Source organism: Mustela putorius, unplaced genomic scaffold, assembly GCF_011764305.1.
Source record: "Mustela putorius furo isolate JIRA1106 unplaced genomic scaffold, ASM1176430v1.1 tig00537248_pilon_pilon_pilon, whole genome shotgun sequence".
In the NCBI taxonomy this organism is placed as follows: domain Eukaryota; kingdom Metazoa; phylum Chordata; class Mammalia; order Carnivora; family Mustelidae; genus Mustela; species Mustela putorius.
This window is the reverse complement of record NW_025422387.1, coordinates 3,700,158-3,727,575: the sequence shown is the minus strand read 5'-3', so window position 1 is coordinate 3,727,575 and position 27,418 is coordinate 3,700,158. Positions and strand designations below refer to the sequence as shown.

Below are 27,418 nucleotides of genomic sequence, written 5' to 3'. Positions count from 1 at the left end.
AAGCATGATCTGTAGGACTGTTAGGAACTCCTGAAAGAGTGCATAGAATGCTTCCAGCAGTAATGGAGAGTAGATCTACCAGTGACATTTTTATTTGAGAAGTACAGTATTTAAAAATCAGGGCTTTTCATTCATAGTTGAATTGAGAGTTTATGCCTACATTTATATTCATAGAATTGGTTGCACGGCATTTTAAGAAAATATTTTTAATTTTTAATAATGTCATTGTACCTCACAAATGACATTTTTTTTTTTACTTCTGAAGCATTTTTCTTTTTTTTTTTAACTGTAATGCTCCAGAATTCCACCGTTCATTATACTATTGGCTAAATAGCTTAATGCAACCAAAAGAAAATAAAAGCATACTTTTAACAAGTACTATATTTTTTCTGATTAGAACAGAAAATGATTACATGCTTTTTAAGGAAGAAAAAGTACGTAAAACTAGGGGGAGAAAAGAGAAATACTGCTTTAATCATTCCTCCGTCCAGATCCTACCCAGGATTGGGAGGGTTAGAGAATCCCTGTGAATTACTATCTGGTGCATTTCTTTCTCTTTCTCTCTTTAGATTTATTTATTTTATTTTATTTTTTTAAATACAGATTTTTTAAAAAAAGATTTTATTTACTTATTTGACAAAGATCACAAGTAGTTAGAAGAGCAGGCGGTGTTGGGGGGTGGGGAGAAGCAGGCTCCCCACTGAGCAGAGAGCCCGATGTGGGGCTCAATCCCAGGACCCTGGGATTATGATCTGAACTGAAGGCAGAGGCAACCAGTCACCCCAGATTTCATTATTTTAGAGAGTGCAGGGGTGGGGAGAACGGGAGAGAGAAACAATCTCAAGCAGACTCCCTGCTGAGCAAGGAGACCAGCTAGGAGACCAGCAGGGGGCTTCATCCCATGACCTTAAGAGCATGGCCTGAGCTGGAACCAAGAGTTGAACTCCTGAGTGACTGAGCCAAGCAAGCACCCCTGGTGCATTTCTTGACCATGGCAGGATGTTGCATCTGGAAGTATTGACAAGGTTATCTGTTGTTTGGTAAGCAAAGGTCAGATTTCAATAGACCTAAAACAAAAATGTTCTTACTTTGAATGTCTGACAAACGATATTTGCCAATACGGGAAACTGAGGTACTAACGGTGCCTCCCTGCAGTATGTGACAACATGGCAATGTTAAGGTCTTAGTGAAGTAGAACTCAGCGAAGACGAAGATTTGTAGTACATCGAGAACACCCCCATAAACACTCATGTTTGCCTAAATTACTTTCTCATGTTTCCCCTAGATGTAGAAGCATTTTGACCCAGGGATTAAAAGTAATTCAAGACAACGATTTTCCTTGCGAAAATGTCTTTTACTGTCTTGTTAAAGAATACTAAATAGCAATGTGTGTTTGACAACCCTCCTGCTCCTATCGTTCTCCTAGGCTTTGTACCCAGGTACCAAGAGCTGCAAACACCTTGCAGTTCCCCTAGAGCTGATAGGCGGAGTGGTGGCGGGGATTTCATGCCGGTGCTAAACCTGCACAAATCCATGATTCTGTGATAGTGAAAGAACAAAGCGAAGCTCAGTGCAAGGCATTTGTAGTCCCTCAACTTTGAGATCGCTTTCAGAATGTTAGTTTTGCTCATCAACTAACACGGCAAACATTTATTTGGTATTTGCTATTTGTCAGGCCTGGTGTAGACATGGATCTTTTTTTTTTTTTTTTTTAAGATTTTATTTATTTATTTATTTGACAGAGATCACAAGTAGGCAGAGAGGCAGGCAGAGGGAGAGGAGGATGCAGGCTCCCCACTGAGCAGAGGGCCTGATGGGGGGCTCCATCCCAGGACCCTGAGATCATGACCGGAGCCACCCAGGCGCCCCAGACATGGATCTTTTCAGCTAACCCTCACGCCCCCGCTCCGAGAGCTAACAATGAGTGAACATTTATTGAGTCCTTACTATATGCCAGGCATTGGTGTAGACTCATTAATATGGTACTTCATTGAATCCTCACACAATCCTATGGGGGAAGGGACTATTCTCTCCCTTCTATGGATAAGGAAACTGAAGTTTGGAGAGGCTAGGGGAGCTGCCGCAGGTCATCTAAGCGCAGAAGGAGGACGAAATCCCACAGAGACCTCAGAGCCTGCACGCCCGTTCACGGAACTGTAATAAGGCGTGGAATGCTTTGAGACTACTGACATCAGAATTAAGATACTTTGGCATCTGCCCTCATGCCGGGCAACACGTTTTGTGTTCTTTTTAAGATCCGCTTTCGGAGTGCTGACAGCGCTGTGCGGTAAAAACAAACCACACAAAACTCTTCAAAAAACCAGGAGAAGGACCATGAAAACAGTTCAGCCGCGCTCCACAATTACAGCACTGCAGCCTTACCGCTTACTGGCTGCATCCCAAAGTCCTCCTAAAAATCGAGTTTATTTAAAGGACCGCGTTTAAGAAGCCGGGGTCCGTGGGCTCGCTCTTGCTGAGTGACTGAATTAACTCTAGGTTGGGGGAACTCTTAACCACGCAACCTTTTTCGTGATCCCTCGGGTGGAGATTCCAGAGCGCACGGCCTGTGGGCGGGGCCGGGATGCTGGGCCCGGGCCGGGGGCGGGCTCTCTCCTGCGGGCCGCCCAATCACCGCCCGCCGCTCCGCAGGTCCCCGGCCGATTGGTGGTTGCCATAGCTCCGGTTGGTTTGACAAGATGGCGGCGGCGAGGCGGCGCGGGCCGGGCCTTCTGGCCCTGTGCTTCCCAGCTTCCAAGGCGGGCGCGCTTCTGTGAAGCCAGTCCCGCCAGGCCCCAGGCATGGGCTTGCCGCCTCCGGCCCCTCCGCTCTTGGGGCTCCTCCTCCTGCTGGGCATCCTGAGGCCGCTGTGGGGGGACCTGGGTGTGTACCGCAGGGCAGAGGCCTGCAGGCTGCGGGTTGGGGAGGAGGCGTTTAAGGGGCCAGACTTGGGACTCCTCCCGGGGTCCTTGCAACTAGTAAGTCCGCCCTTCCCCTTCCTTCCCGCCTAGTTTTCCTTCCTGCTTTCATCCGCATGACCGGTCCCGCGGTCACTGCGTCCCTGGTGGGAAGCACCGAAGGTGTGACCGTGTCCCTGACCCTGCTGCAGGACCAGGAAGGTAAAACGTCCGGCCCTTCCTGTGGGGGTGGCGTTGGGGTGGGGTGGGCCGGGGTCAGGCCGCCCAAGGAGCCCGGGGAGGTGGCATCGCAGGATGTGGCATCCCCGGGGACCTCGGCCGGCAAAGTCGCCATGGGAGCAGGGCTGGGAGGCTGCTGCGGACCAAAGAGGTCCGACGGGCGGGCTGGGGGAAAGAGAGCTTGGGACAATAATGGCTAGCATTCACTGTCCCCTCTGCTTCATGTGCACCCCGCGTTTTCCCAGCAGGAACAGTAATATCCTTTCATGCCATTTAACAGATGAAGACACTACAGAGAGGCTGTCACTTGTCACTTGTCCACAGCCGTACAGCTTGTAACAGGCCCAGTCCCCGGCTGGGAACAGGATTCCCTCCTAGGGAGCCTGACTGCAGCCTGCACACCCTTAGCTGCTGGGCAATGGTGTCTGCGTCCTAATCTTTCCTATAGGATTATTGCCGGTTCCGGCTTGTGGAGTGCTGACCAATGAGACGGGAGACTGGAGCTTGACTGTGACCCCCGCTGTGGTAAGCCAGAGGTAAAATGTTCTCGGTGCCACCAGTGGAGACTGCACTGCACTCTTTGGTTGGACATGGTACAGTTTTCTCTGTGTTTGAACTACCACGACCCTGTGGGTTATCACATCGGGTAGACACCCACCCAGCCCAGTAGGTGCTGATGCCCGGGTCAGGGGTCCTTGGACGAGTTTCAAGAAGCTTCTGAACCCTCTGAAATTTTCTGTAATGTTCTGTGTGTGTTTTTCTGATGAGAGAAGGTTAACAGCTTCCATCGGATTATCAGATGGGTCTGTGACTCAAAAATCTTCAGGAATCACTGTCCTCACCCAGCTCTGAGCTTACGTGTAAGGGTACTCAAGCTGGGAGAGATGAAATGTCTTCCATTTAATAAATGTTTTATTGAGTGCCTAGTATGCGCAAGACATCAACTCTGGAGATAAAGGCTGGGAAAGGCAGACTTTGCTTGCATGTCAGGAACTGGGGACTGTTTTCATTGACTTTTTAATGCGTGTATTTGATGTTCTGCTGATACACTGGTAGGACGATAAAGAAACTAAAATCATGCTGGACACACTGAGTTGATTTATCAGACAGACCCGTGTTTAGTCTTCTCTAATATCCAGACGTTGCTTGGTTTCCTGTTGAACTGAGGATTAGGAATAGGGTCTTGCCTAGTGCCCTAGGCTTACCGGGTGAGACTGAACAGAATAATGTCATTTTTGTATACAGTTCTTTTGTAAAGTGGGCTGAGGTGATGGGTGATTTTATCGTGTTTCCCATTGTATGTTCTTAGAATGATTCATGCTGTGTTCAGTCACTTTGAAAGGGACAACATACTTTCCTTTCAGAATGCACTGGAGGTGACAGTGAGGTTGAAGAGGGGTCGGCAAAGGTGTTCCTCTAATGAGACGGAGTCCTCCTCAGAGTCCCCGTGTATGGTCCAGGCTCTTCTGGTATCAGCATCTCGCAATTCATCCTGTTTAGCTCATCTACTCATCCGAGTGGAAATTTATGCCAACTCTTCTTTGGCCCATAATGCATCAGGCAAGTAAAATCTTTGACAATCAAAACATTCACTGCCGACTTTATCTGTTGGGTTATAGGCGTTTGCCACATAATCTGTACACTCTGCTCTTGAGTCCGTCTTGCCTTCCTAAACCTACTTCCTTTTTTTTGAGTTTCTTGGTTTAGAAATTCCCACTTTGTCCTCTTTGACTTAATTCGGATCTGTTTTATTTTGCTCTACTGTTTGTACCCTTGTGGACTGCCTTCAAGGGAGAGCGTGAAGTTCATTTCTGTGCATCGGATTCTTGTGACTCCATCTTGAAACCAAACCAAACCAAACCAAAACAAAACAAAACAAAAAAGCAAGGGAAAGATTAATGAAAGAGTTTACAAAACAAACAAAAATCCCCAAAATAGATTTTCAGTGAAAGCTTTGGATAACCAGCTTCTTTTTCCCAAGGCAGCCTCTTAATATACACTTATGGAAGTGTGTGGTATTCTTGTGTTTAAAAAGAGCACGCACACACACACTAATAACACACAATTTACTATTCTATACCTTTTAAAAATAAATGCCATGCAAATGGAAAAGTGTTCCTTATTGTTTTTAATAGCTCCTAGTACTAGTACTGGAGCTCCCTTGTTTGACTCGTCTCTTACTGATGGAATTTCAGGCAGTCCCGGCTTGTGATGTGTAACCAGCGCTACAACAGACAGCGCTGTGCACACACGTGTTTGGACTTGAAAGTGGTATCGTGTTATTCTCCCTTTCCCATAGCAGTGTTCTCAGAACGAGAGAATGTAGGTGTGCCGGTGGTGAGGGGTCCGGTTTGATAGGTGCCGCCTACCGCAACCACCTCCAGCATCTCTCGCCATTATGGTCATCTGGGATGAAGGGAGCCATGTGGCTCCTTTGTAGCAAAGGTCTGTCACTTTGAGACTCCACAGCATCATTTCCCTCATCACTGTCCCCCACTGTGGTCCTCTATGTGGTTTTGGAAGTGGAGGGGATTGGATAAGCGAAGATAGGGCCGTTCAGCGGGCTACTCTGCCCTCAGTGTGCTGGCGTGGAAGGTTCTCCAAGACAGATCTCCAGCTGCGGAAAGCAGATGCAGCTGGGTGCCTACAGCACGGAATGCGAATATATATTTATATTTGCACAAAGAAGTTCTGGAAGGCTGTCTGAGACGCTGACCGTGGGGGACCCTTTGGAGGAGCGATGTGGGAACAGGAAGGGGCGGGCTATGAAGACTTCACTGTGAACCTTTTTCTTAGATCCTTGTGAGTTCTTTGAACATGTGAAGCGGTGACCTATTTAAAGGTTTCAAGTTTTATTTTTAGAAGAAAAAACATTCTCTAATGTTTAAAATTGAAAACAAACCCACAAAATAATATCCGGGGGGTGCTTAAAAAAACTACCGGAGGGATGAAGGGTAGCCCTAACATTCAAAGTAGTAGTAAAAAATCTTGACTTGACTACATTTAGGTAATAAAATTTCTTTTAAAAAATTTTGAGTCCATTTAGGTAATATTTCAAAGCATCTTTGTGCAATTAGCCAAACTTTGGAAAATTAGAGTGTCTGTATACTGATAATTATGCGATGTCCGGTCTGACCCCATGAAGGTTTGAAACATTTTGCACCCAGTCAGACAGAGCTCAGAACAAGAAAAAGGATGGAAAGACAGACAGGAGGTACGTGGTATGCCTAGTAACAATGAAGCTAGCCAACAGCAGAGGAGACGTATAGATAGATACACAAACATCTATCTATATATCGTATAGTAAAACCCTATTCTAAAATGCCTTGCTTCCGCCCGACAGGTTTAATTATACTGATGGTCAGAGCCTTGTCTGGTCTCAGTGACATAGTCTGTTACTCAGACCTTCTCCTCATTCCTGATGCCATTGACATACGGGGGTTCTACTGTATGATAGTGTAGACTACGTAATTAGTGGGGCTTCACATGCTGCAGCTGTCGTGTTCTTGAAGTTAAATGTTACATAGAGTTTAAAGAAATCCTCGTTACCTAGTTTTTCAAGAGGTACCAAATCCTAGGGCAAAGGTAAAATCAGGGGGCGCTTGGGTGGCTCAGTTGGTTAAGCGTCCGAGACTTGATCTTGGCTCAGTCATGAGTTTGAGCCCTGCGTCGGGCTCCATGCTAGGTATCAAACCTACTTTAAAAAAAAAAAAATAAAATTCAGCAGACTGAAAGTTTTACCCAGTAAATTATTGCAGAGAAACTGGGAACACTGCTGTCTGGATTCTGAGTTAGGAGGTTGAAATGTAATACAACATATTCCTTTTCCAGTCCATGTAAAAATTATTCATTTCCCCGCCCACTTTCACCCTGGAACCAGAATCAGGATGTGACGAGTTGGGTCTACAGTGCGATAGGATAGGAGGTTGAGCAGGTAGCATCATTAGATAGAATCTTGCGGCCAGATAGGCGCCAGATAAGCCATCTGAACCCTCCCCGTGGTTTCGGTTTTATCTGCTGGAGGAGGTAATGAAATGGAAGGAGTCAGTGCTTAATGTGAGCCCGTGCTATGAAAAGCATTGTTCAGCGTATAGAAACATAGAATCAGTGCCTTACGGTTATCCCAGCTTGTCAATTTTAGTCCCTCGATTATCTTTAAGATCAACCACAAGTTTCAGTTTATTATGACTCGCACATTTTCCTGTATTTGGGGTTTTGTAGGCGTGATAGATAACAGGCCTGGGGGAGGGTTTACGCACAGCTCAGGGATTCCTTAATGTGTCCTATATGGTCCTGGTGATTTATAAAACAATCGTGCAGCTTTATTTCGAGCATCCAAAAAACCATGGCAGTGTTTTGTCTGCATGTTTCATAGCTGGACTTCTCTGTTCTTTGTGCTTTTCAGAGAATGTGACTGTTATTCCCAATCAGGTGTATCAGCCCCTGGGTCCTTGTCCCTGTAATCTGACAGCCGGGGCCTGCGATGTTCGCTGCTGCTGTGACCAGGTGGGTATGTCCTTTCCCATTCCAGGTGCAGAGGTTCTGCCGCCTGAGGGCATGTGAGGAAGACCAGCCAGTCCCCATCCACAGCTATTTGAGCGATGGGCTTTGAAAACTAAGATTGCGTTTTGTGTTCAAATTGAGTATTTCCTCAATTTAATTTCTCAATCTAATACTCAAATTGAGTATGTTTAGTTCTGTCGGTCTAGTTTAGGGAAGGAAAAAAAATGGATCTCTTCCAATAAAGTCAGCATTCAGATGATTATACTGAGGGGATGGTGTTACTCTTAGTGAGAAGCCTCTACGGAAAGGTAATTTTTTTGGTAAATAGAGGTACACAACCCTCACGATGACCCCACTTGAGAACATTTCCGTTACACCAAAAAGAACCCTTTGTGCTCCTCTGCAGTATCTCCCCTGCCCACTGCCCATCCTGGGCCCCTCTTCCTCTGTGCTCTGGCTTTCTGCATTGGCCTGTTCTGGACGTTGCGTGTAAGCGGATTCCGACAGCCTGTGGTCTCCTATGTCTGGCTTTTCTCGCTCGGCATCTTGCTTTCAAGGGTTCCACATTGTGGCAGGTGGCAGGAGCTGCGTTCCTTTTTATGGCCAAGTCACATTTCAGTGCAGGGATAAACCACAGATTTCCAATCCATTTATCAGATGATGGACATTGGGATTACATTCGCTTTTTGGCTGTGATGAATAAAGCTTCTGTGAACATTTGTAGGCAAGTGTTTGTTTGGATGTTGGTTTCCGATTCTCTTGGGTAGAGTACCTAGGAGCGGAACTGCTCTGGCCTATTGGCAACTGTAGGTTTAACCTTTGGAGGTTTTCCAAAGTGGCCGCACCGTTTTACATTCCCATCGGCGGGGAAGGGTGGCGATTTTCCCCATGTCCTCACCTACCTTTGTTACAGTGATCTCTTGGATTTTAGCCGTCCTCGTGGGTGTGAAGTGGTAGTTTGCTCTGATTTTCATTTGCATTTCTGTAGTAGCAAATGATGTTGAACATCTTTTCATGCGTTTACTGGACATTTGTGTATCTTTAAAGACATGTCTTCCTAGGCCCTTTACCCATATTTTTATTGTTTTTATTTATTTTATTGCTGTTAAAGTATAAGAGTTTATTATACCCTTCTGGAGACTAGTCTCAAATCAGGTATGTGATTTGTAACAAGTGTCCCCATTATGTAGGTCGTCTACTTTCTTGTAGGTATCATTTGAGGCCCAAAAGTTTTGTAATTTGGAGTCTGGTTCATCAGTTTTTTCTTTTGTTGCTTGTGCTTTTGGCGTCATAGTTGGGAATCTGTTGCTGGATCCAGGTACTATCCGCATCTGTCATCCTTCTTTGCGATTTAAGAGGAATGACAGATGTGACACATTTCCTGGGACTCCAGTCACTCCTGATTTTGGTTGAGCACAATTACGTTGTGGTTGGTTTCACAAAACAGAAAAGGGAAAAGCAGAAAAGGGAACTTTAGGGTAGATCTCATGCTAACAATTGCACTTACCAAAACAATTATATTTAATCAAAAAATACAACACATCGTAAATCAGTAGCAGCGGAAGTGTCCAGATGGTATTCTTGTTCTCTGTCTTCCAGACTGCAGTCCTGTGCCCGGTTCTGACTTCTGTGTTTGTCATACTTGGTATCGAAGCATGCAGTGCTAGCCACTGGCCTTCTGGGTCAGTGATGTCTTCTGGGAGCTGCTACTCACCCCTTTAGTCGTGATCCGTTCTTTAATTTGAACTGTTCTTGTTTAAAATGTATTCTACTGTCAGTAAACAAGGCATTTAGGACATAACTTTGAGCTCTCAACACTCTGTGCATCAGGGAAGAAAATGGACAAATGACCGAATACAGGAATGAAGTCACTTCTTGATGACATTAACTGGTTGTGTTCTCATGTGGACCGTAAGGATTCTTAGGAGTTCGGACTGTTTGCCCTGACTCAAAATGTCTTAGGTTTCTCCGGGCTCGGGATTTGGATGGTGATGGCGATTACTCTGTTTTATTCCCCATTTGGAATCTATTCCATATTATCTTCTCTTCATACTGTTCCCCCCCCCTCCCTCTCTGTCTTTTTTGTGGGCACATCTCACATCCCCAGTAAGGATGGGATTCCCTGAACGGTTTGAAATCCCTGACCTGGAGGCTTATTAGGGAATTGATGAGAGGAATTCCAGCAGGATTTTACTTCCTGTGAGCTCGGAGCACAGGAGCCTGGACAGGAGACTCTGTTCCAGGCTTCCTCAGTGGCGTCCTGCTCGCCTGAGTGCCTCTGGGGGTTGGAGAGGGGGCGCCCCACGGCAGCTTCTGTCTGCTCACTGCCCCTCTGTTTCCTTTCCAAGGAATGCTCGTCCGATCTAACGGAGCTGTTCAGAGAGGCCTGTTTCACCGGCGTTTTCGGAGGCGACGTCAGTCCCGACTCTGACCACCTGTGCTCTGTGCAGGAGAGCCGCGGGGCGCCCGGCTGGTTCCCGTTCCTGTGTGTGCAGTCCTCGCCGGCCAACTCGCCCTTCCTGGGCTACTTCTACCATGGCTCCGTGTGCGTGTCCTCTCGCGGCCCCGACCTCACCGCCTCCAGTCGCCCCCAAGTCGGTTCTAGATTTCCGTTAGCAAGTTTATTTAGCGCTAAGGTTTTAAAAGAATTGGGCCTCACTGGAGAGAAATTGTTGATGCCACAAAGAGTTAACAGTGGCCATCTGGGTTTGGGGAAGGAGGGCTGGGCTCCCTGGGGGCTTGAGTTTCTTTCTTGCACCTTTCCCTGATGTCGAAATTTGACAGCTTTCTTCTTTTTCTCCTCCTCCTCTTCCTCCTCCTTCTTCTTCTTCTTCCCGCCCCTCCCCCTCCTCCCCCTCCCCCTCCTCCTCCCCCCCTCCCTCCTTCTAGAATTCTCATAACATAAAATTAGCCCCTAACCACTTTCAAATGTGCACCTCTGTGGCTTTTAGTCCATGTGTTATTTTTGTAATTAAAAAAGTGAAACAAAAGTTGAAAGGAGATACAGCCGCGAGCAGCAGTGGTCATCCTTGTCGTTCATCTACAGCTCCTCTCAGCGGCGCGCTTCCTTTCGAGTGCATCTGCGCGCTGATCTAAGAGACCGCTCAGACTTCGGTTACAAGCAAGGAGATCCGATCATGACTGTAGACAAGACCTATTTCACCATTCCGCAGGTAAGAATTTCAATTGCGATGTGCTTGGGGCCTTTAACATTTTTTCCCATCTTGTTAATTTAACTTAAAAAAATCTTATCCTGGGGCACCTGGGTGGCTCAGTGAGTTAAAGCCTCTGCCTTCAGCTCAGGTCATGATCCCAGGGTCCTGGGATCGAGTCCCGCATCGGGTTCTCTGCTTGGCAGGGAGCCTGCTTCCTACTCTCTCTGCCTTCCTCTCTGCCTACTTCTGATCTGTCTCTGTCAAAGGAATAAATAAAATTAAAAAAAAAAAAAAAAAAATCTTATCCTAAGTTACTTTTCTCCTGTGGACTTCCCAGGCGTGCAGCTCTTTATGGTGTCGATTTTAATAGTCTCTCTTAAATTAGCCACTGTTTTTGCTAAATGTGAGAGTGAACTTCCCAACCAAAAGACATTCTCTCAATTCCATGGAACTAACTACCATTCTGAGCTTCTGTTAGTTTAACAGCCAATTTCTAATAAGCTATAAGTAGACAGTAGACAGTTTAATGTAATAGTCCAGAACTTTGAAAAATATCTCAAGGCTGTAGAGTTTTATGTAAAACTTTTTTTTTTTAAAGTCCAAAATCATGAGGAAAAGATATTTGTGGGAAGAAAATGTGGAGTCTAAACGACCTCTCTTCACTGTTCAAGGAATCCATTTTTATGTTTTTTTTTTTTTTAAAAGATTTTATTTATTTATTTGACTGACAGAGATCACAGGCAGGCAGAGAGGCAGGCAGAGAGAGAGGAGGAAGCAGGCTCCCCGAGGAGAGAGACGTGGGGCCGACGTGGGGCTCGATCCCAGGACCCTGGGATCAGGACCTGAGCCGAAGGCAGAGGCTTAACCCACTGAGCCACCCAGGTGCTCAGGAGTTTTCTTATTTTATGTTACATACTTCTACTCCTCAACCAGCTGCTTCCAGACTGTGATTAGCGAATGAACTAGATAGTTGATTTGTGGCTCATCTAGTCAGTGAACTTGACATTATTTGAAGACTAGCCCAGCAGTAGGCGTGGGCTGCGGGAAGAAGGCCCATATGGGCCACTGACCTGTGTTTTGTGATTTGACAGAGCTCATAGCCTTGTTGGGATTTCCCTTACCCTCAGGTGTCCCTGGCTGGGCAGTGCGTGCAGAATGCGCCCGTGGCGTTCCTTCACAATTTTGATGTTCGGTGCGCTACTAATTTGGAAGCCTACCAAGAGCAAGATGGTGGCGTCATCCACGCAAAGATCAAGAATGGTGCGGTGGGAGGTACGTCATGTTGGTCTGAGAAAAGAACGTGGGACTCCTGGGTGGCTCACTTGGTGAAGCGACTCGACTCTTGATTTCGGCTCAGGTTGTGATCTCAGGGTCGTGGGTTCGAGCCCCGTGTCGTCGGGCTGTGCACTCAGTGGGGGAGTCTGCTTCTCAGCCTTTCCCTCTGTCCCTTCCTGCGCGTGCTCTCTCTCTTTCAGATGAATAAACGAATCTTAAAAAAAAGGGAGAAAGAACACAGACCTGAGTGTCTACATAAACTGCGATCCCATGAGGATATAAATCACTTCCACTGGATCAACTTAAAATACTTCAACTCTCAACTGAAGGAAAGGTTTTCCTCAGAGAAAGCCCAGTGCCATAGGGCAGCACATCCCATATTCGTTCTTCTCTACAAATGGAGGTAGAACTCATAACGGAGAATTAACTCTGTTGAGGTGTACAGTTCGGGGACATTTCGTTCCTTCACAGAGCTGTGCCACCACCCCCTCTGTTTAGTTCCAGAACATTTTCCTGCACCTAAAGGAGACACTATACCCTGACCCCTAGCAACCACTCCTCCCTTTTCTGTCCCTGTGGATCTGCGTGGTCCGCGCTTCCCATACACGAGGGATCCTGTGGGAGTGGTCTCCGTGTCTGGCTGCTTCACTTACCATCATGTTCGCAGGGTTCCCGGGCCGCCGCACCGACCAGAGCTCCGCTCCTTTTTGTGGCTGTGTCCTGTTCCATCCCACGAACGATCGTGCCACATATGTCACCCGCTCATCCTTTGTGGCATTTGGGTTGTTTGGCACGTTGTTGGCAGCTGTGGTCCTGCTGCTGGGAACGCTCATGTGCGACTGTGTGGGCACACGTTTGCGTCTCTCTGGCCCTGCACCCAGTTGCGGGATAGCCAAGTCACATTGTGATTTGATTTTCTTTCTTTCTTTTTTTTAAAGATTTTATTTATTTGACACAGAGAGATCACAAGTAGGCAGAGAGGCAGGCAGAGAGAGGAGGAAGCAGGCTCCCCACTGAGCAGAGAGCCCGATGCAGGACTCGATCCCAGGACCCTGAGATCATGACCTGAGCCGAAGGCAGAGGCTCAACCCACTGAGCCACCCAGGCACCCCCTTCTTTTTCTTTATAAGATTTTATTTATTTGTCAGAGAACGAGAGAGCTCAAGCAGGGGAGAGTAGCAGGCAGAGGGAGAAGCAGGCTACCGGCTGAGCAAGGAGCCTGATATGGGACTCGATCCCAGGACCATGGGATCATGACCTGAGCCCATGGCAGATGCTTAACCGAGCCATCCAGGTGTCCCGTGATTTGACTTTCTGAGGCAGCGCCAAATCGCGTCTAGAGCAAGCGCACCGTCTTCTGCTCGCCCTGGCAGGGGCCCGCGTGTTCGCTCCTGCAGGGGAGAAGCTCTCAGATCACAATGTCCCTGACTGCCAGTCTCCTCCCCAGTTATCATCAGATGCCAAGGCCCGTGGGATCCCCCTGGGGGGCGTCTGGGGAGGTGGGGGAGGGTTAGCAGCTGGCACACAGGTCAGGCGCGGTCACCGTAGTTGCCTGGTAAGCTTGCCCTTGACCAAGTCTGCATGCTTGTGCTGGGCCATGTCTCCTCAGGAGGCTAACGGACCCTGGTATCTCCTCAGGCATCGTTACGCCGAGAGTAACCTACGAGGAAGCCGCCGACCCAGACGCATTCATCACCAGGACAGGTATTTGAACTCAGGCTCCCTGTCACCTCTGCAGAAACACGTAGGTCATTTCTGAGAAGGGATACATAGTCCTGGAGGGAAATAGATTTTTACAAAGAATTAAAAAAAAAATTTTTTTTTAAAAGATTTTATTTATTTAACAGAGAGAGAGAGATCACAAGTAGGCAGAGCGGCAGGGCGGTGGGGGGGGGGTGGAGCAGGCTCCCCACTGAGCAAAGAGCCCGATGTGGGGCTCCATCCCAGGACCCTGGGACCATGACCTGACAAAGGCAGAGGCTTAACCCCCTGAGCCACCGAGGTGCCGTGATTTTTACAAAGAATTTAAGGAGCTTCCCCACAGTTAGAAGTTTGGCCCACATTTGGTTTGTTCCTGACTTGTCTTGCCTCGCTGCACAGCACTGTCTGCCGCTTGGAGCCATTCCTCACAGCCCTGAGCTCTGTGGGCACCAGGGGCCCTGCTGGTCTTCAGGGAGCCTGTATATAGGCTTCTTCCTCTCTCTTCTCCTTTTTTTTTGTTTTGTTTTTTTTTTTTAAATAACTAAACTTTGCCATCTTGACGCAGCCAAACAAGACATTCAGAGTTCCGCTAATAGCGCCAGGATTTTTGTTGTTCACGAAGGATATTTCTGTTACCTTACAATGTGTCGAAATTCTCAACTTTATTCATTTCTCAGATCTTCGTGAAGTACCTATAATACGGTAGTGAGCTAGACGGCAGGCCTCGGCTCCCAGGGGCTGACATTCTGTCCCTTGTCCTTGCCAAACACTGGAGCGGGCGTGTGCGTGTGTCGAGCCATGAGCCGCATTCTGGGGGTCCGGCAGTGGAGCGGAAGGGCAGACCTCCCCCCCGGACACTGTGATGCTGTAGGGGAGGGGGCCCGTGCTGACTCGGTGGGGCCAGTGATCGACCTGAGCCCCCAGGAGGGTCGTTGATCTATGAAAGTATTTTTTATTCGCAGGAACACTTTTAAGCAATGAATCAGCCTCCAGAAATGTGAATGTGGAAGAACATTATATTTTCAGATGGAATAATAATACAATCAGTGAAATAAATGTCAAAATTATCCGGGCAGAAATTAATGCCCACCAGAAAGGTAAGTTTGTTGAGGGCAGTGAGAATGTTTTCAGTGTAAAACATTTCTTTTTCTTTCTTTAAGATCTTCATAATTATTACATGTAAAATTAAGTCAGGCTTGTTTCTTATTGTATTTGTGATTTAACAGAAAACTTTTCTTTTGTATGGCAAAATGTAATTATAAAGTAAAGAAAATAATACTATGGGGATAATTCCTTTTCCTAGTGAAACGGTACACATTGTATTTTCATTTTGCTTTATTTCTAGGAATCATGACACAGAGATTTACAGTAAAATTTTTAAGCTATAATAGTGGTGAAGAAAAGGAATTTTCTGGAAATCCAGGTAAGACAGTATATCAGTGTATGTCAACTGCTGACCCTACAAACATATTTTAATTCGGTACTCTTATACTACAATAATTGTAAGGCACTCTCTCCGATTTTAGTTTGTGACTCTAACCTTTCTCTTCTCTTTTGTGACACTGTATTCTTTTTCTGATAACAACTTTTTTTTTTTTAATGTGAAGTGTCCTAGATAGTAACAAATTGTTGTAAATGCAAAACATTCTGTCTCTTTAGCTACTAGTCTTTAAAAAAAAAAAAGATAATGCCCAATAACATAGGTAAAATTAGCTTTTATAGAACCAAGAAGCTATATATCACGGGGACTGGGAACTTTTTAAGATTTTATTTATCCATTTGACAGAGAGAGATCACAAGTAGGCAGAGAGGCAGGCAGAGAGAGAGAGGAGGAAGCAGGCTCCCCGCTGAGCAGAGAGCCTGACGTGGGACTCGATCCCAGGACCCTGAGATCATGAACCGAGCCGAAGGCAGTGGCTCAACCCACTGAGCCACCCAGGTGCCCTAATTAATTTATTTTAATTAAAAAAATTTTTTTTTAAAGATTTTATTTATTTATTTGACAGAGATCACAAGTAGGCAGGGAGGCAGGCAGAGAGAGAAGGAGAAGCAGGCTCCCCACCGAGCAGAGAGCCCTATATGGGGCTTGATCCCAGGACCCTGAGATCATGATCTGAGCTGAAGGCAGAGGCTTAACCCGCTGAGCCACCCAGGCACCTCCCCCCTTTTTTTTTTTTAAAAAAAAAAAGATTTTATTTATTCATTTGACAGAGAGATCACAAGTAGGCAGAGAGGCAGGTTGGGGAGAGGGAAGCAGGGTCCCTGCTGAGGAGAGAGCCTGATTTGGGACTCGATCCCGGGACCCTGGGATCATGACCTAAGTGGAAGGCAGAGGCTTTAACCCACTGAGCCACCCAGGTGCCCCATGTTTACTTTCTTTTAAATGAGATTTTAGTGTACTTGTTAATGTGGAGTTTTGGACTTTATAGTTTTGGATTTCAAAGCAGCCTCCTGAAATTTAAGGGTTTTCAGTTAATGATCTAATTTAACAGGATTTCTGAGAAACACCATTAGAATATGTGAAAAGTGTTGACACTCTTGTCCAAAAAGAATTAATTGATTGCAACCCAGAACCAGTCAGTCTGTGAGATAAGTTGTGTATGGACATCCATTCATTCTCTAGCACTTTCCGAGGCAGGAACGGTTTTGGCAGGAGTACACTACACGGGCATGATTCTCAAGGAATTAACTCTCTTACTTGGAAAGACGGCACCAGGTCATAGACACAACAGAGAATAATAGAAGATAATTAATACATGTGGGCTGGACTCACAGAGAGGCCTAGAACTTGAGAGCAGTGGAATGTTGACCGTCCATCTCCACTGCCCATCACGAAGGACTTGTGTCAAGTAGTTTGTGGAGGTTCTGATCTCAGTGCTGGAAGAAAAGCAGAGTGAGTCAGAGTTCTGCACTCTGGCAAGTTTCTATTCTGGGCTGTGTGGAGGAGATTGTACCTGGGAGAGGAGATAGTGTGGGTTGGGGACAGGAATAACTCAGGCGCTGCCAGGGAGGCAGCAACGGGGCCGCTGGGAGGTGGAGATGGGCAGGGACCGACCAGCGGCCGGAGGGCTCGGGAAGGAACCCGGGTTCAATTCTTGCTGCTTCAGGAATGCTCAGAGGTAAGGTCGGAAACACGCACTAGGCGTGAACCCTGACTTCGTCTCGGTTTGTAAAAAAGGCTCTAAAACATGTTTTTGGGGACATAGGAGGAAGTAGAAGTATGATACATTTTGATTATTAGAAATTATTAATTTTCTCAGGAGGAATATTGGTATCATGGTTATGTAGAAGAATATCCTTCCTTCCGGGAGATGTATGTTAGAGCTCTTAGAGGTGAAGTGTCAACTCTAAAGTTTACTTTCAAAAGGTCTCACCAGAAATAATCTGTGTGTGTGCTCATGTAATCCCGAGAAGATCAGGCTGGCTAATTATCCACGGTTGTTGGTATTCGGTGGTATTCCCTTCATCTCTGTGTGCATGTGAACGTTTCTTAATAAAAAAGCAGAAACAGTAAGGCGGGCTAATAGGAGAGACTGGGAATAGGACCTGAATCACGAGGGGTGGGGTTGATTTACCGGAGAGTTCCACGGAAAGGCTGCTTTGGTTTAAGACTCCTTTTAAAGCGCCTGGGACCAGCAGTAGCGACCACTCCTCCAGTACTCAGGCGTGACGGGGCGGGGATTGACTCTTGCCTGCTTGTGCCTTTTCAGATTTGATTTTATTATTTTTTTATTTTTAAGATTTTATTTATTTACTTGTTAGAGAGCACAAGCAGGGGAGTGGCAGGCAGAGGTAGAGGAAGCAGGCTCAGCAAGGAGCTGGATGTGGGACTCGATACCAGGACCCTGGGATCATGACCTGAGCTGAAGGCAGTGGCTTAACCGATGGAACCACTCAGGCGTCCCTCAGATTTTATTCTTAAAATTTATTTAAAAAGTCACACAGGGGCGCCTGGATGGCTCAGAGGGTTAAGCCGCTGCCTTCAGCTCAGGTCATGGTCTCAGGGTCCTGGGATCGAGCCCCTGCATCAGGCTCTCGGCTTGGAGGGGGGTCTGCTTCCTTCTCTCTCTGACTGCCTCTCTGCCTACTTGTGATGTCTCTCTTTCTGTCAAATAAATAAATAAAATCTTAAAAAAAATAAAAAGTCACACAAATATCTTTGTAAGATATGTGTGAAGAAGAAGATGCGTGAAGATGGTTTCTTTTCTCAAGTGTATTCTGATCACTTTGCCTGTAGGTTTCCTTTCTCTGTGTTATTCCTCTTTTATACTATCTGATGAGGGTTTGCTGTGTTGGGTTAACTTTAGCTACTTCCCATTATCGCGTTTGTCTAGGTTACCAACTTGGCAAGCCAGTTCGAGCTCTGGATATCAACAGGATGAATAATGAGACGACCTTACACCTTTGGCAATCGGGTAATCTGGTTTGGTAATCTGATTCGTGCTTTGACAAACTAGAATTGGAAATAGGGCCTTATTTTGAATCTAATCAAGTAGTTAATCACTTTAAATTCCTGTTGATTTATTTAGCTCATGGGGAGGGTGGAGGAGATCAGGCTTCTACAGCTTTCTTTTGTTTGGTTTTAAATTTAATTTTGTTTGCTCCTGAAATGCTGGTTATTCATAAGGGAGATTTAAATGGGGGTTGGCTGGGGTGCCTAGGTGGCTCGACTGAGTGGCAGATTCTTGATTTCAGCTTAGGTCATAATCTCAAGGTCATATCTCAGGGTCATGAGATGGAGCCCTGAGTCCAGCTCCGTGATCAGCAGGCTGTCTGCTGGAGATTCTCTCTCTCCCTCTCTCTGTGCCCTCCTCTTGCTCATAGTACATGCTCTCTCTCTCTCAAATAAACAACAAACAAACAAACAAATAAATAAATAAAATCTTTAAACATGGGCCTGGCTGCAGAGTCTCTTGTCATTGTTGCCTGTAGCCCCAGATGGTGGTAATTGGAGATATGACCATAACTTTGATCCAAACAATGGGAAATCTTTGCGTTGGTGCCAGAGGCATTAACTTTCATGTTCAGAAAAGACCATTGATCCTGGGCCAACTATTCATACAGAAAGGCCCCTTTGTTCAGCTTTGAAAAGATTAGAGTAACCATGACTTCAGTTCTTAAGGAATTTGGAAACTTTATTTCTACTGATGGTTTTCGGTTTTCCAAGAAAAACTTTGAAGTAAATCTTTATTTTTATTTTAGCAAAAATAGAGGATCATCTTTTTACTTTCTAGCTGGAAGGGGTTTGTGTACATCAGCAACTTTCAAACCCGTTTTGTTTGGAGAAGATACACTGTCTGGATGTCTTCTAGAAGTCGGGATCCATGAAAACTGTACTTGGCTCAGGTGAGTGTATCATGGTGAATCTACCTGCCTTTTGAGTGGTTTGCTTAAAATGAATTCACCCCCTGAAATGACAGACAACATGAATGTGAAAAATTGCAGTCTGTAGAACACACTTGTGGAAAGTGGGAGTGGATAGTAGTCTCTTTAGAACTGATTCCCGGCCCCTGGATGGCTCAGTTGGTTAAAGCGTCAGACCCTTGATCTCAGCTCTGCTGTTCATCTCGAGGTGGTGAGTTTGAGCCCAGCATTGGTGTCCATACTGGGTGTGGAGCTCTACTTCAAAAAAAAAAGAGAATTGATTGGAACATTGGTAAAAGGGAAAATGGAGTTCTTTGTTGGCACTAGAACCCTTTCATCCATATTTATGTAGTTGCTCTGCTAAAGTCTGTCCATTGTTGGAACCCCGCACTCCTTGAAGCATAAAAAGGACAGGAGGCAGATGTAATTGGTGTGATTAACACTGAAAGAATACATAAGCCTTGGGGCGCCTGGGTGGCTCAGTCGGTTAAGCATCTGCCATCTGCTTGGGTCATGATCTCGGGGTCCTGGAATCCAGTCCTGTGTCAGGCTCCCTGCTCATCCGGGAGTCTGCTTCTCCCTCTGCCCCTCCCTCTGCTCGTGCTCTTGGATATCTCTCTCTTAAATTAATAGCTATGATCTTTAAAAAAAAAAATACACAAGCCTTGTTACATGGTGTATAAGGAACTTTGTACTTATTTGGGTGGCATTTGGAAGGTGTGTTTATGGATACGCTTATGCATTCTTTTTTTTTTTAAATTGAGGTAAAATTCATGTAACATAATCATTTTGTTTTTTGAAAGATTATTTATTTATTTATTTGACAGAGATCACAGAGAGGCAGAGAGGTAGGCAAAGAGAGAGAGTGGAGAAAACAGGCTTCCCGCTGAGCAGGGAGCCCGATGCGGGGGTTTGATCCTAGGATCCTGAGATGATGATCTGAGCCAAAGGCAGTTGCTTAACGACTGAGCCACCCAGGCGCCCCATAATCAATCATTTTAAAGTAAATAGTTCGGTCACATTGAGTGCATTCATGATGTTGTACTTATTTTGTTCCGTCTCTGCAGAAGAAAACCTGTACCGATTAACTATCCACCGTGTTCTCCCCTCCCTCCGCCCCGACAACCACTGATCTGTGTTCTATCTCTAGGGACTGACCTGTTCCAGACCTTTCCCATAAATGGATTCCTACAGTAGGTGGCGGCCCCTTCCACTCAGCTTCAAGTTTTCGAGGTTTATCCACACTGTGGCAGGTGTCAGGGCTCTGTTCCCTTTCGTGGTTGAATCCTGATCCTGTTCCACCGCCTGGCTCTGCTCCAGCTTGTTTATCTGCTCATCCGTCCCTGGGCACCTGAGTTATTTCCGCCTTTGGCTGTCGAACAGTGCTGCTGTGAAGGTTCATGTGCCAGTTTTGATTGGAGTCCCTCCCTTTAGTGATCTTGGGTGTAACCATTCCAGGAGAGGAATTGCTGGGTCATACAGGAATTAGATGCTTAATTTTTGGAGGAACCACCGCATCGCTTTCAGTGGCTGCACTATTTTATATTCCTACCAGGAATGTGAGATGGTTCCAGTTTGTCCACATCCTCCCAACACTGGTTAATTTCTCTTGTTTTGATAGTTGCCATGCCAGTAGGTGTAAAGGAGTATCTCGCTGGAGTTTGTAAGTGCGTGCATTCTGACCCCATTTCATCTGCAGCATATCCTGAGTAGCATGTTCTCTGGGGAGCTGGGAGAAGATGGGGAGGCACTAAGCAGGGAAGTAGACAGGTGTAAGTTTCAGCAAGGCTCTTGACTGTGGGGAATAAGGCTGGAGTCAGCGGTCTCTGCCTTGCTGTTCATAAGGTTTGTACCTGCCAGTGACATCACTGGAAAGGAGGGATGCGAAATTCCAATTCCTTTTCTTCCTCTTCTTTTTCTGTTTTTTTAAAAGAGAGAAGGAGAGAGAAAATTCCAGGCAGGCTCCATGCCTAGTGTGGGGCACAATGGGGGGCTCGATCTCATAACTCTGAGATCATGACCTGAGCCAAAATCAAGACTCAGGTGCTTAACCAACTGAGCCACCCTGGCGGCCCCGCTAAGTTCCAGTTGTTAATCTTTACTTAATCTTATGGCTCAAAGTTTTAGCTCAATATTTACGTTCCTTTTGCTCTCGGATCCCTCTGGCCTGTAAATTTAGCCTGGTGACTGGGTACGTGATCTACGCACCTCCCAAGTTTTATGACATTCAACGGAGTCTGTAAACTACATGATAGCAACATGAGTCACCAATATTTAAAACCCAGAGTAAACGATTGCTTCTGCATATCTTCCTCTAGTGGCTTAGGTCCCTCCTGGGCAGGCCATTGAAGAGAATGCAGGCGCCCAGCCGCTTTTAATGCCTTTTCCTCTGGCAAGTTTTTATTTGGGTCCCCAGCAAGGACAACCTGGACACTCCATGGAAAGGACCTCAGGATGAGCCCTACTGGCCGTGCACTGAGAAATGTCTTCCTCTCTTGCAGGGAGAATGCTGCCGAACTACTTGACTCGTTAGTACAAGCAACTCATGTTGCAATGAGAGGCAACTCCAATTACAGCGATCCTAGTGACGGCTGGCTGGAAATAATCCGTAAGTCAGAGCTGCAGAGATGTGCGGTGGGTAGCTCGTCGCTGCGAGTGCGCCATGTGGGCTGTGCGGGGGAGTCGTGGGATGAGTCTTCTGCCTGCGCTACAGCTTGGCTGAGTTCTGTCTAGAGGTTAGCTGTCCGGGCATCGGGCTCTTCACATTCCTTACCTCTTATCCATGAGGACTTTTTTTTTTTTTTTTTTAAATATTTCATTTGTTGGGGCGCCTGGGTGGCTCAGTGGGTTAAAGCCTCTGCCTTCAGCTCAGGTCATGATCCCAGGGTCCTGGGATCAAGCCCTACATCGGGCTCTTTGCTCAGCGGGGAGCCTGCTTCCACCTCTCTCTCTCTCTGCCTGCCTCTCTGCCTACTTGTGATCTCTGTCAAATAAATAAATAAAATCTTTTAAAAAAATATTTCATTTGTTTATTTGACAGAGAGAGACACAGCAAGAGCAGGAACACAGCAGGAGAAGTGGGAGAGGGAGAAGCAAGCTTCCTGCTGAGTAGGGAGCTCGATGAGGGGCTCAGTCCTAGGATCCCGAGATCATGACCTGAGCTGAAGGTAGACGCTTAACGACTGAGCAACCCAGGCGCACCCCCCTGCTTTTAAGAGGAAATCCGCATGAAGTTCAGTGCCCCGTTGTTTTATGAGCTAATGGCCTTTGTAAAAGAAAGTCTAAATGAAGAATGAAGATTTTCAGTCTGTTTCAGTTTGCGTTGCTATTTTCGATTGCCAGGAATATGGACAGTTGAGAGCAGACTTTACAGTTTATACAAGCAATGTTGCTAATTTAAAACAAGGTGATTGAAATGATGATGCTGAGTGAAAGAAGCCAGACAGACGTGACCCCGAACCCTCCGGTGCCATGTGTACGAGATGCCCAGAATGGGCCGATCTGCTGCCACAGAGAGCAGCTCGTCACCAGGGCCAGGTGCAGATGGGAGCGAGTGAGGAGGGACTGCTAATGGATACAGGCAATAAAAATGGAATTTGGGGACGATGGCCGCACAACTCTGTGAATATACTGGAAACCATTGAATTGTACATTTAACTGGGTGAACGGTCTGGTGTGAAATGTCTCTCAGGACAGCCGTGACAACAGAAAGAAGTGAGGCGTAGCGGGTAAGAGCAGGCCCCGCCCAGGCCGGTGGAAAGGCGGCAGTCCTGTGCCTTTGAGCAGAGGAATTTGCAGCGTCCAGACCAATAGGGACAGAGCACCAGGAGGCGGAGTGCGTGTGGCTCAGGCAGTAGCGGGGTTCACCTTCCGATCTAAAATGCTGCCCCTGAGCTGCCTCTCACTTAGCTCGTCAGGGCAGAAGCTCAAGGGCTCAGCGGGTCGTGGTAGAGCTGGACCCCAGACCCAGCCTCTTTGCTGGCTCCCCGGTGGGCAAGTCAGGGGAGTCTTGAGTATGGAAATGTCCACGGGAGGAAGGCTTCTTCTAGTGCTCTAATTAATGGCATTGCCTTTTGGGGCCAGAAAGAGGAAATTGGCTGTGCATCATCTGCTGACCTAAGTCCCCTCTTGTCACTGAGGACTCTGTCGTGCCCCTCCCTTTGGCCTGGACGGTGGTAAGCAGCTTTCTGGCTCCTGTTCTCTGTGCCCTCTTAGGTCGCTTCCGCTCAGCAGCCTGGAATTCACACAGCGGCCCATCCAGACTCGTGCCTGTGCTCTCCACACCCCTTGTGATTTCGTTTGGATCATTAGGGTCCCGGGTCCCCTGCCCTCTTTGTGCCAGCGAGGGATCATGTAATATGTCTGTGGGCCAGAAGTGCCCCAAATCACTCTCTGACTTTGGGAGGGGTCCTGGGGGCCATGGGGCGCGTAGGCTGTGATGCACCGATCCTTCCGTGCCCTGTGCTTGAGTCACTAGGCGCAGAGTTAGATCCTTTGCTGCTGAGGCCAGCTGGGTGAGCTGTGACATCCAGGGGGATGGAGGGAAGGAGTCAGTAAAGCACGTGAGAAGTAGAGAAACTGGGAGGTTTCGAGATAGAGTAGCCCCAAGGTTACATAAGAAGGACTGAGGTGGTGACATTTTGTTGCCTTCGGGGTGAAAGCAGTTGGCTTCTATGGCTGTCTAAGCCAAAATCAACCCTGATCCTGGTTGATAAACAGAAGAGATGGTGAGGGGCGCCTGGGTGGCTCAGTGTGTTAAGCCTCTGCCTTCAGCTCAGGTCCTGATACCAGGGTCCTGGGATCGAGCCCCACATTGGGCTCTCTGCTCAGCAGGGAGCCTGTTTCCTCCTCTCTCTCTGCCTGCCTCTATGCCTGCTTGTGATCTCTGTCTGTCAAATAAATACATAAATAAACAAATAAATCCTAAAAAAAAAAAAAAAAGAGGGATGTCAAACACACACATCGAAGAGGAGGAAGTTGGAAGTCATAAATTGTCACAACTTTCAAGTCCCCCCAGTGTCCCCATGATTTGCTACCCGCCTCCCGCAGTTACTAACTTCTTAGTCGGTTTCATTCTCTTCACTGTGTTACTCTCTGGTGACACAATAGGAAATTGCTTCTTCACTCTTTGATCCCTACTAACTGGAGTTGTTAGCACGGATTGCAAATGTCTCAGACGCCTTGTACGAGAACAGCGTCTCATGGTGTTTTACTGCAACTGGATGGTATTTCTGCTAAAGCTCTGGGGAGCCTGGAGCTTGGGAACTGGGTCCAAATGTCTGCTTTTATCACGTGGGTCTGGGATTTTAAAAGTTCCGGTCACTGACTTAACAGATGAGGAAACATTTTTTTTTTTTTTTTTTTTTTTTTTTTTAAAGATTTTATTTATTTATTTGACAGAGAGAAATCACAAGTAGGCAGAGAGGCAGGCAGAGAGAGAGAGGAGGAAGCAGGCTCCCCGCTGAGCAGAGAGCCTGATGTGGGACTCGATCCCAGGACCCTGAGATCATGACCTGAGCCGAAGGCAGCGGCTTAACCCACTGAGCCACCCAGGCGCCCCGAGGAAACATTTTGAACACAAGGGCTCGCATGGTCACAGAGTGACGATACCAAGAGCCCGTTAGAGACGAGAGATGTGTAAATGTGATTCCTATCCCAGAACATTTCCCAATTTTGCCTCCGTATCATGGCACTGTACAAAAACCATGGTTATTCTTTCCAAAATGCACAACTTGATATTTTGCTCCAGGCGCAGATGCCGCCGACCCAGGTGCAGCCCCGCCTGTCAGCGTGCACGGCCTCTGCGCGGATGTTCCCGCCCGGCTGCACATCCGCATCCTTTTCTCAGATGCTGGCGCGGTGGAAGGGATGACTCAGCACGAGATCGTTGGCGTAGAGACAAGGTGTGATCGCATCTCGGATAAGTCAGTAAAGTGGCAGGTGCTCCAGAGTTGGGAAATGCTAACCTGTAGTCGGAGTGTTTATTTATGAATTGCAATTATTCCGGACCTGATTATGTGTATAAATGAAACATGTTATCATCTGCGTGTGTAATGGTAACTTGTTCTCCTAGGTGTTTATAAAGCTGTGTGAGGGATTCTGTGCGCTCTCTCAGGGGGCCCAAAGGGGAGAGCCAGGAATCTAATAATCCGTGCATACTGAGTAGGGACTACTGTGGGGAGGGCGTCTCCCCAAGGGGAAGCTGGGGGGCAGCTGCCAGAAGGAAGGGGATGGAATGCTGGATGGGCAGAACTGACAGAGGTTAACCACCAAACACAGCTGGTAGCAGTCTTCTGAGAGGGATGTGCTGTGCGTGTACGTGGTGTGTAGAAAACACCTTCATACTCCTCCCAGCATCTGGAAACCTCTCCAAGATGGCTAGCTGCTATTGGTGTTCGTATTAAATTGTTGACTGTTGTAGCTGGGTGGTTCGCTGCGCTGCTCGCTCTCCTTGCGCATATGTTGGAACGTTTACATCGCCCAATGGGGGGAAAAGCACTAGTAGAATTTGAACCTTCTTATTCTTTTTTTTTTTTTTTTTTAAGATTTTATTTATTTATTTGAGAGAGAGACAGTGAGAGAGAGCATGGGAGGCGGGAAGGTCAGAGGGAGAAGCAGACTCCCCACGGAGCTGGGAGCCCCATGTGGGACTTGATCCTGGGACTCCGGACCGTGACCTGAGCCAAAGATAGTGGCTTAACCAAATGAGCCACCCAGGCGCCCGAATTTGAACCTTCTTTAGGAGAATCCCGATTTATATTGTTGCTTTTGGTTCCCTGATACTCTTAACAGGACCAGAAGCGAGTGGTGGGTGTGTTACCTGCGTAATCTTTTCCTTCCAGGTTCTCTACAGTGAACTGGCAGTTCCAGTGTGGGCTTACGTGTGAGGATAAGGCCGACCTTTTCCCTGTCAGTGCCTCTGTCCAGTTCATTAAGATACCTGCCCAGTTACCCCGGCCACTGACAAGGTAATCCAGTTCACGACCTAGCTGACATTATTAGGAAGCAGAAAAATATATACTTGAAAATAAGAAGTTTCTTTCTTTATTCAAGTTTTGATATATTTCATCAGAAGTGTGCTTTTTTGTGCCCATTGTAATCTTCTAAAATGTTTCCTAGATTCCAGATCAATTTTACAGAATATGACTGTAACAGAAATGAGGTGTGTTGGCCGCAACTTCTATATCCACTGACTCGTTATTATCAAGGTAGGGTAAAGCAGGTTTCTGGAAGGGTTATCACTAATATTTTGCCAATTAAAATAGTTTTAAAAAATATGTATGTGTCACAGAAAACTTAAACACATAGAAGGAGTTTTAAACAATTTACTGATAAGGTTTCCACTTAGAAATGATCACTATTACTGTTTTGGTTTATTTCTACTAAGTAATTTCCCCCCAAAGTTAAGAAATAAGAATTCTGCTTCATTTGGTTCATTTTCTTGCAGGGGAACCTTATTCTCAGTGCGTAGCCAAGGGCTTACTCTTGGCATCCTTCTTCATATTAGCTGCGCTCCTCAGTAACCCCTGGACCAGAACATGCAAAGCTTGAAATGCAGCTACCACCTGACTTCTTACAGTTCACAGACTTTTGCTTCAATGACTTGTCGTACTCCTCTGTGCCTTTGTAAAGTTGTAATAAATGCAGTGCTTTATTTTTTAGATTTTTTAAAAGTTAAGTGCACTGTGGATTTAATTCACATACGTAACTATCCAGGTGTGTGGAGAGATGCAGAGCAGACACTCTCATTGCTGGACCAGATCAAGCAAAATGCACAGCAGGGTCACGGTGTAAATAAATGTTATCAGACGCTTTCGTGTATATCACAAGTTTCCACAGTCACGGGAGTTTTGGTCCACATGTTATTCTTACTTTAGAAAGTATTTTCTTCAAATTCTTATATATTTCCAATGAATTGGTTGGTTAATTTCCTCTATTTCAAAGAAAGAATTAAAAATTCATAAAGCCTTAGAAATGTATATACCATAAAATGTATGTATTATTTTGTAAATATACACAAATAAATTGGGGAGGGAAGATGTGGAGGCTGAAGGAGGGAAAGCAATATTGGGAGGAGAGTAAAACAAAACCAGGACAAGAGGTCAGCACAAGTATGATCAGGTACAGGAATCATAGACCCAGGTTAAAATAAGCTGGTTTTCAGTGAAGGATAGTTTTTCCTAGTTGATGCTTGAGAGAAATTCCTCCTGTGGCTCCCTATGAGGGGACAGACAGCATGATGTAGTGTGGGGGTGGGGTGGGGGTGGATATCTTCAACCACAGCCC

The 27,418-nt window shown here is 46.5% G+C and overlaps 1 protein-coding gene across 4 annotated transcripts; it reads left to right on the top strand.

The window, feature by feature from the left end:
* The first annotated feature begins 2,670 nt into the window (after positions 1-2,670).
* On the top strand, positions 2,671-26,805 carry TCTN2 (tectonic family member 2). 4 transcript variants are annotated; one of them, XM_004753095.3, is made up of 18 exons: positions 2,673-2,880; positions 3,009-3,116; positions 3,583-3,659; positions 4,499-4,694; positions 7,540-7,640; positions 9,986-10,182; positions 10,684-10,810; positions 11,920-12,064; positions 13,706-13,771; positions 14,731-14,865; positions 15,114-15,191; positions 18,103-18,183; positions 19,003-19,114; positions 21,634-21,740; positions 24,882-25,035; positions 25,975-26,100; positions 26,252-26,340; positions 26,580-26,805. In XM_004753095.3, exons 1-18 carry the CDS (start codon positions 2,799-2,801, stop codon positions 26,681-26,683), a joined length of 2,085 nt encoding a protein of 694 aa, XP_004753152.1. In that variant the 5' UTR covers positions 2,673-2,798; the 3' UTR covers positions 26,684-26,805. The 4 variants fall into 4 exon arrangements, with proteins under 4 accessions (XP_044929617.1, XP_012911887.1, XP_004753152.1 ...); XM_013056433.2 differs by lacking the exon at positions 18,103-18,183 and having other exon boundaries at positions 2,672-2,880; XM_045073681.1 differs by lacking the exons at positions 2,673-2,880; positions 3,009-3,116 and having other exon boundaries at positions 3,584-3,670.
* The last annotated feature ends 613 nt before the right edge of the window (positions 26,806-27,418 follow it).

What these genes read in the sequence shown, in the direction of transcription:
- TCTN2 (XM_004753095.3), top strand. Translation starts at nt 2,799, where the DNA reads ATGGGCTTGCCGCCTCCGGCCCCTCCGCTCTTGGGGCTCCTCCTCCTG. An exon ending in CCTGCTGCAGGACCAGGAAG is followed by an intron (nt 3,117 to 3,582) that starts GTAAAACGTCCG and finishes TCTTTCCTATAG; the next exon opens with GATTATTGCCGGTTCCGGCT. An exon ending in ATCGTTGGCGTAGAGACAAG is followed by an intron (nt 25,036 to 25,974) that starts GTGTGATCGCAT and finishes TTTTCCTTCCAG; the next exon opens with GTTCTCTACAGTGAACTGGC.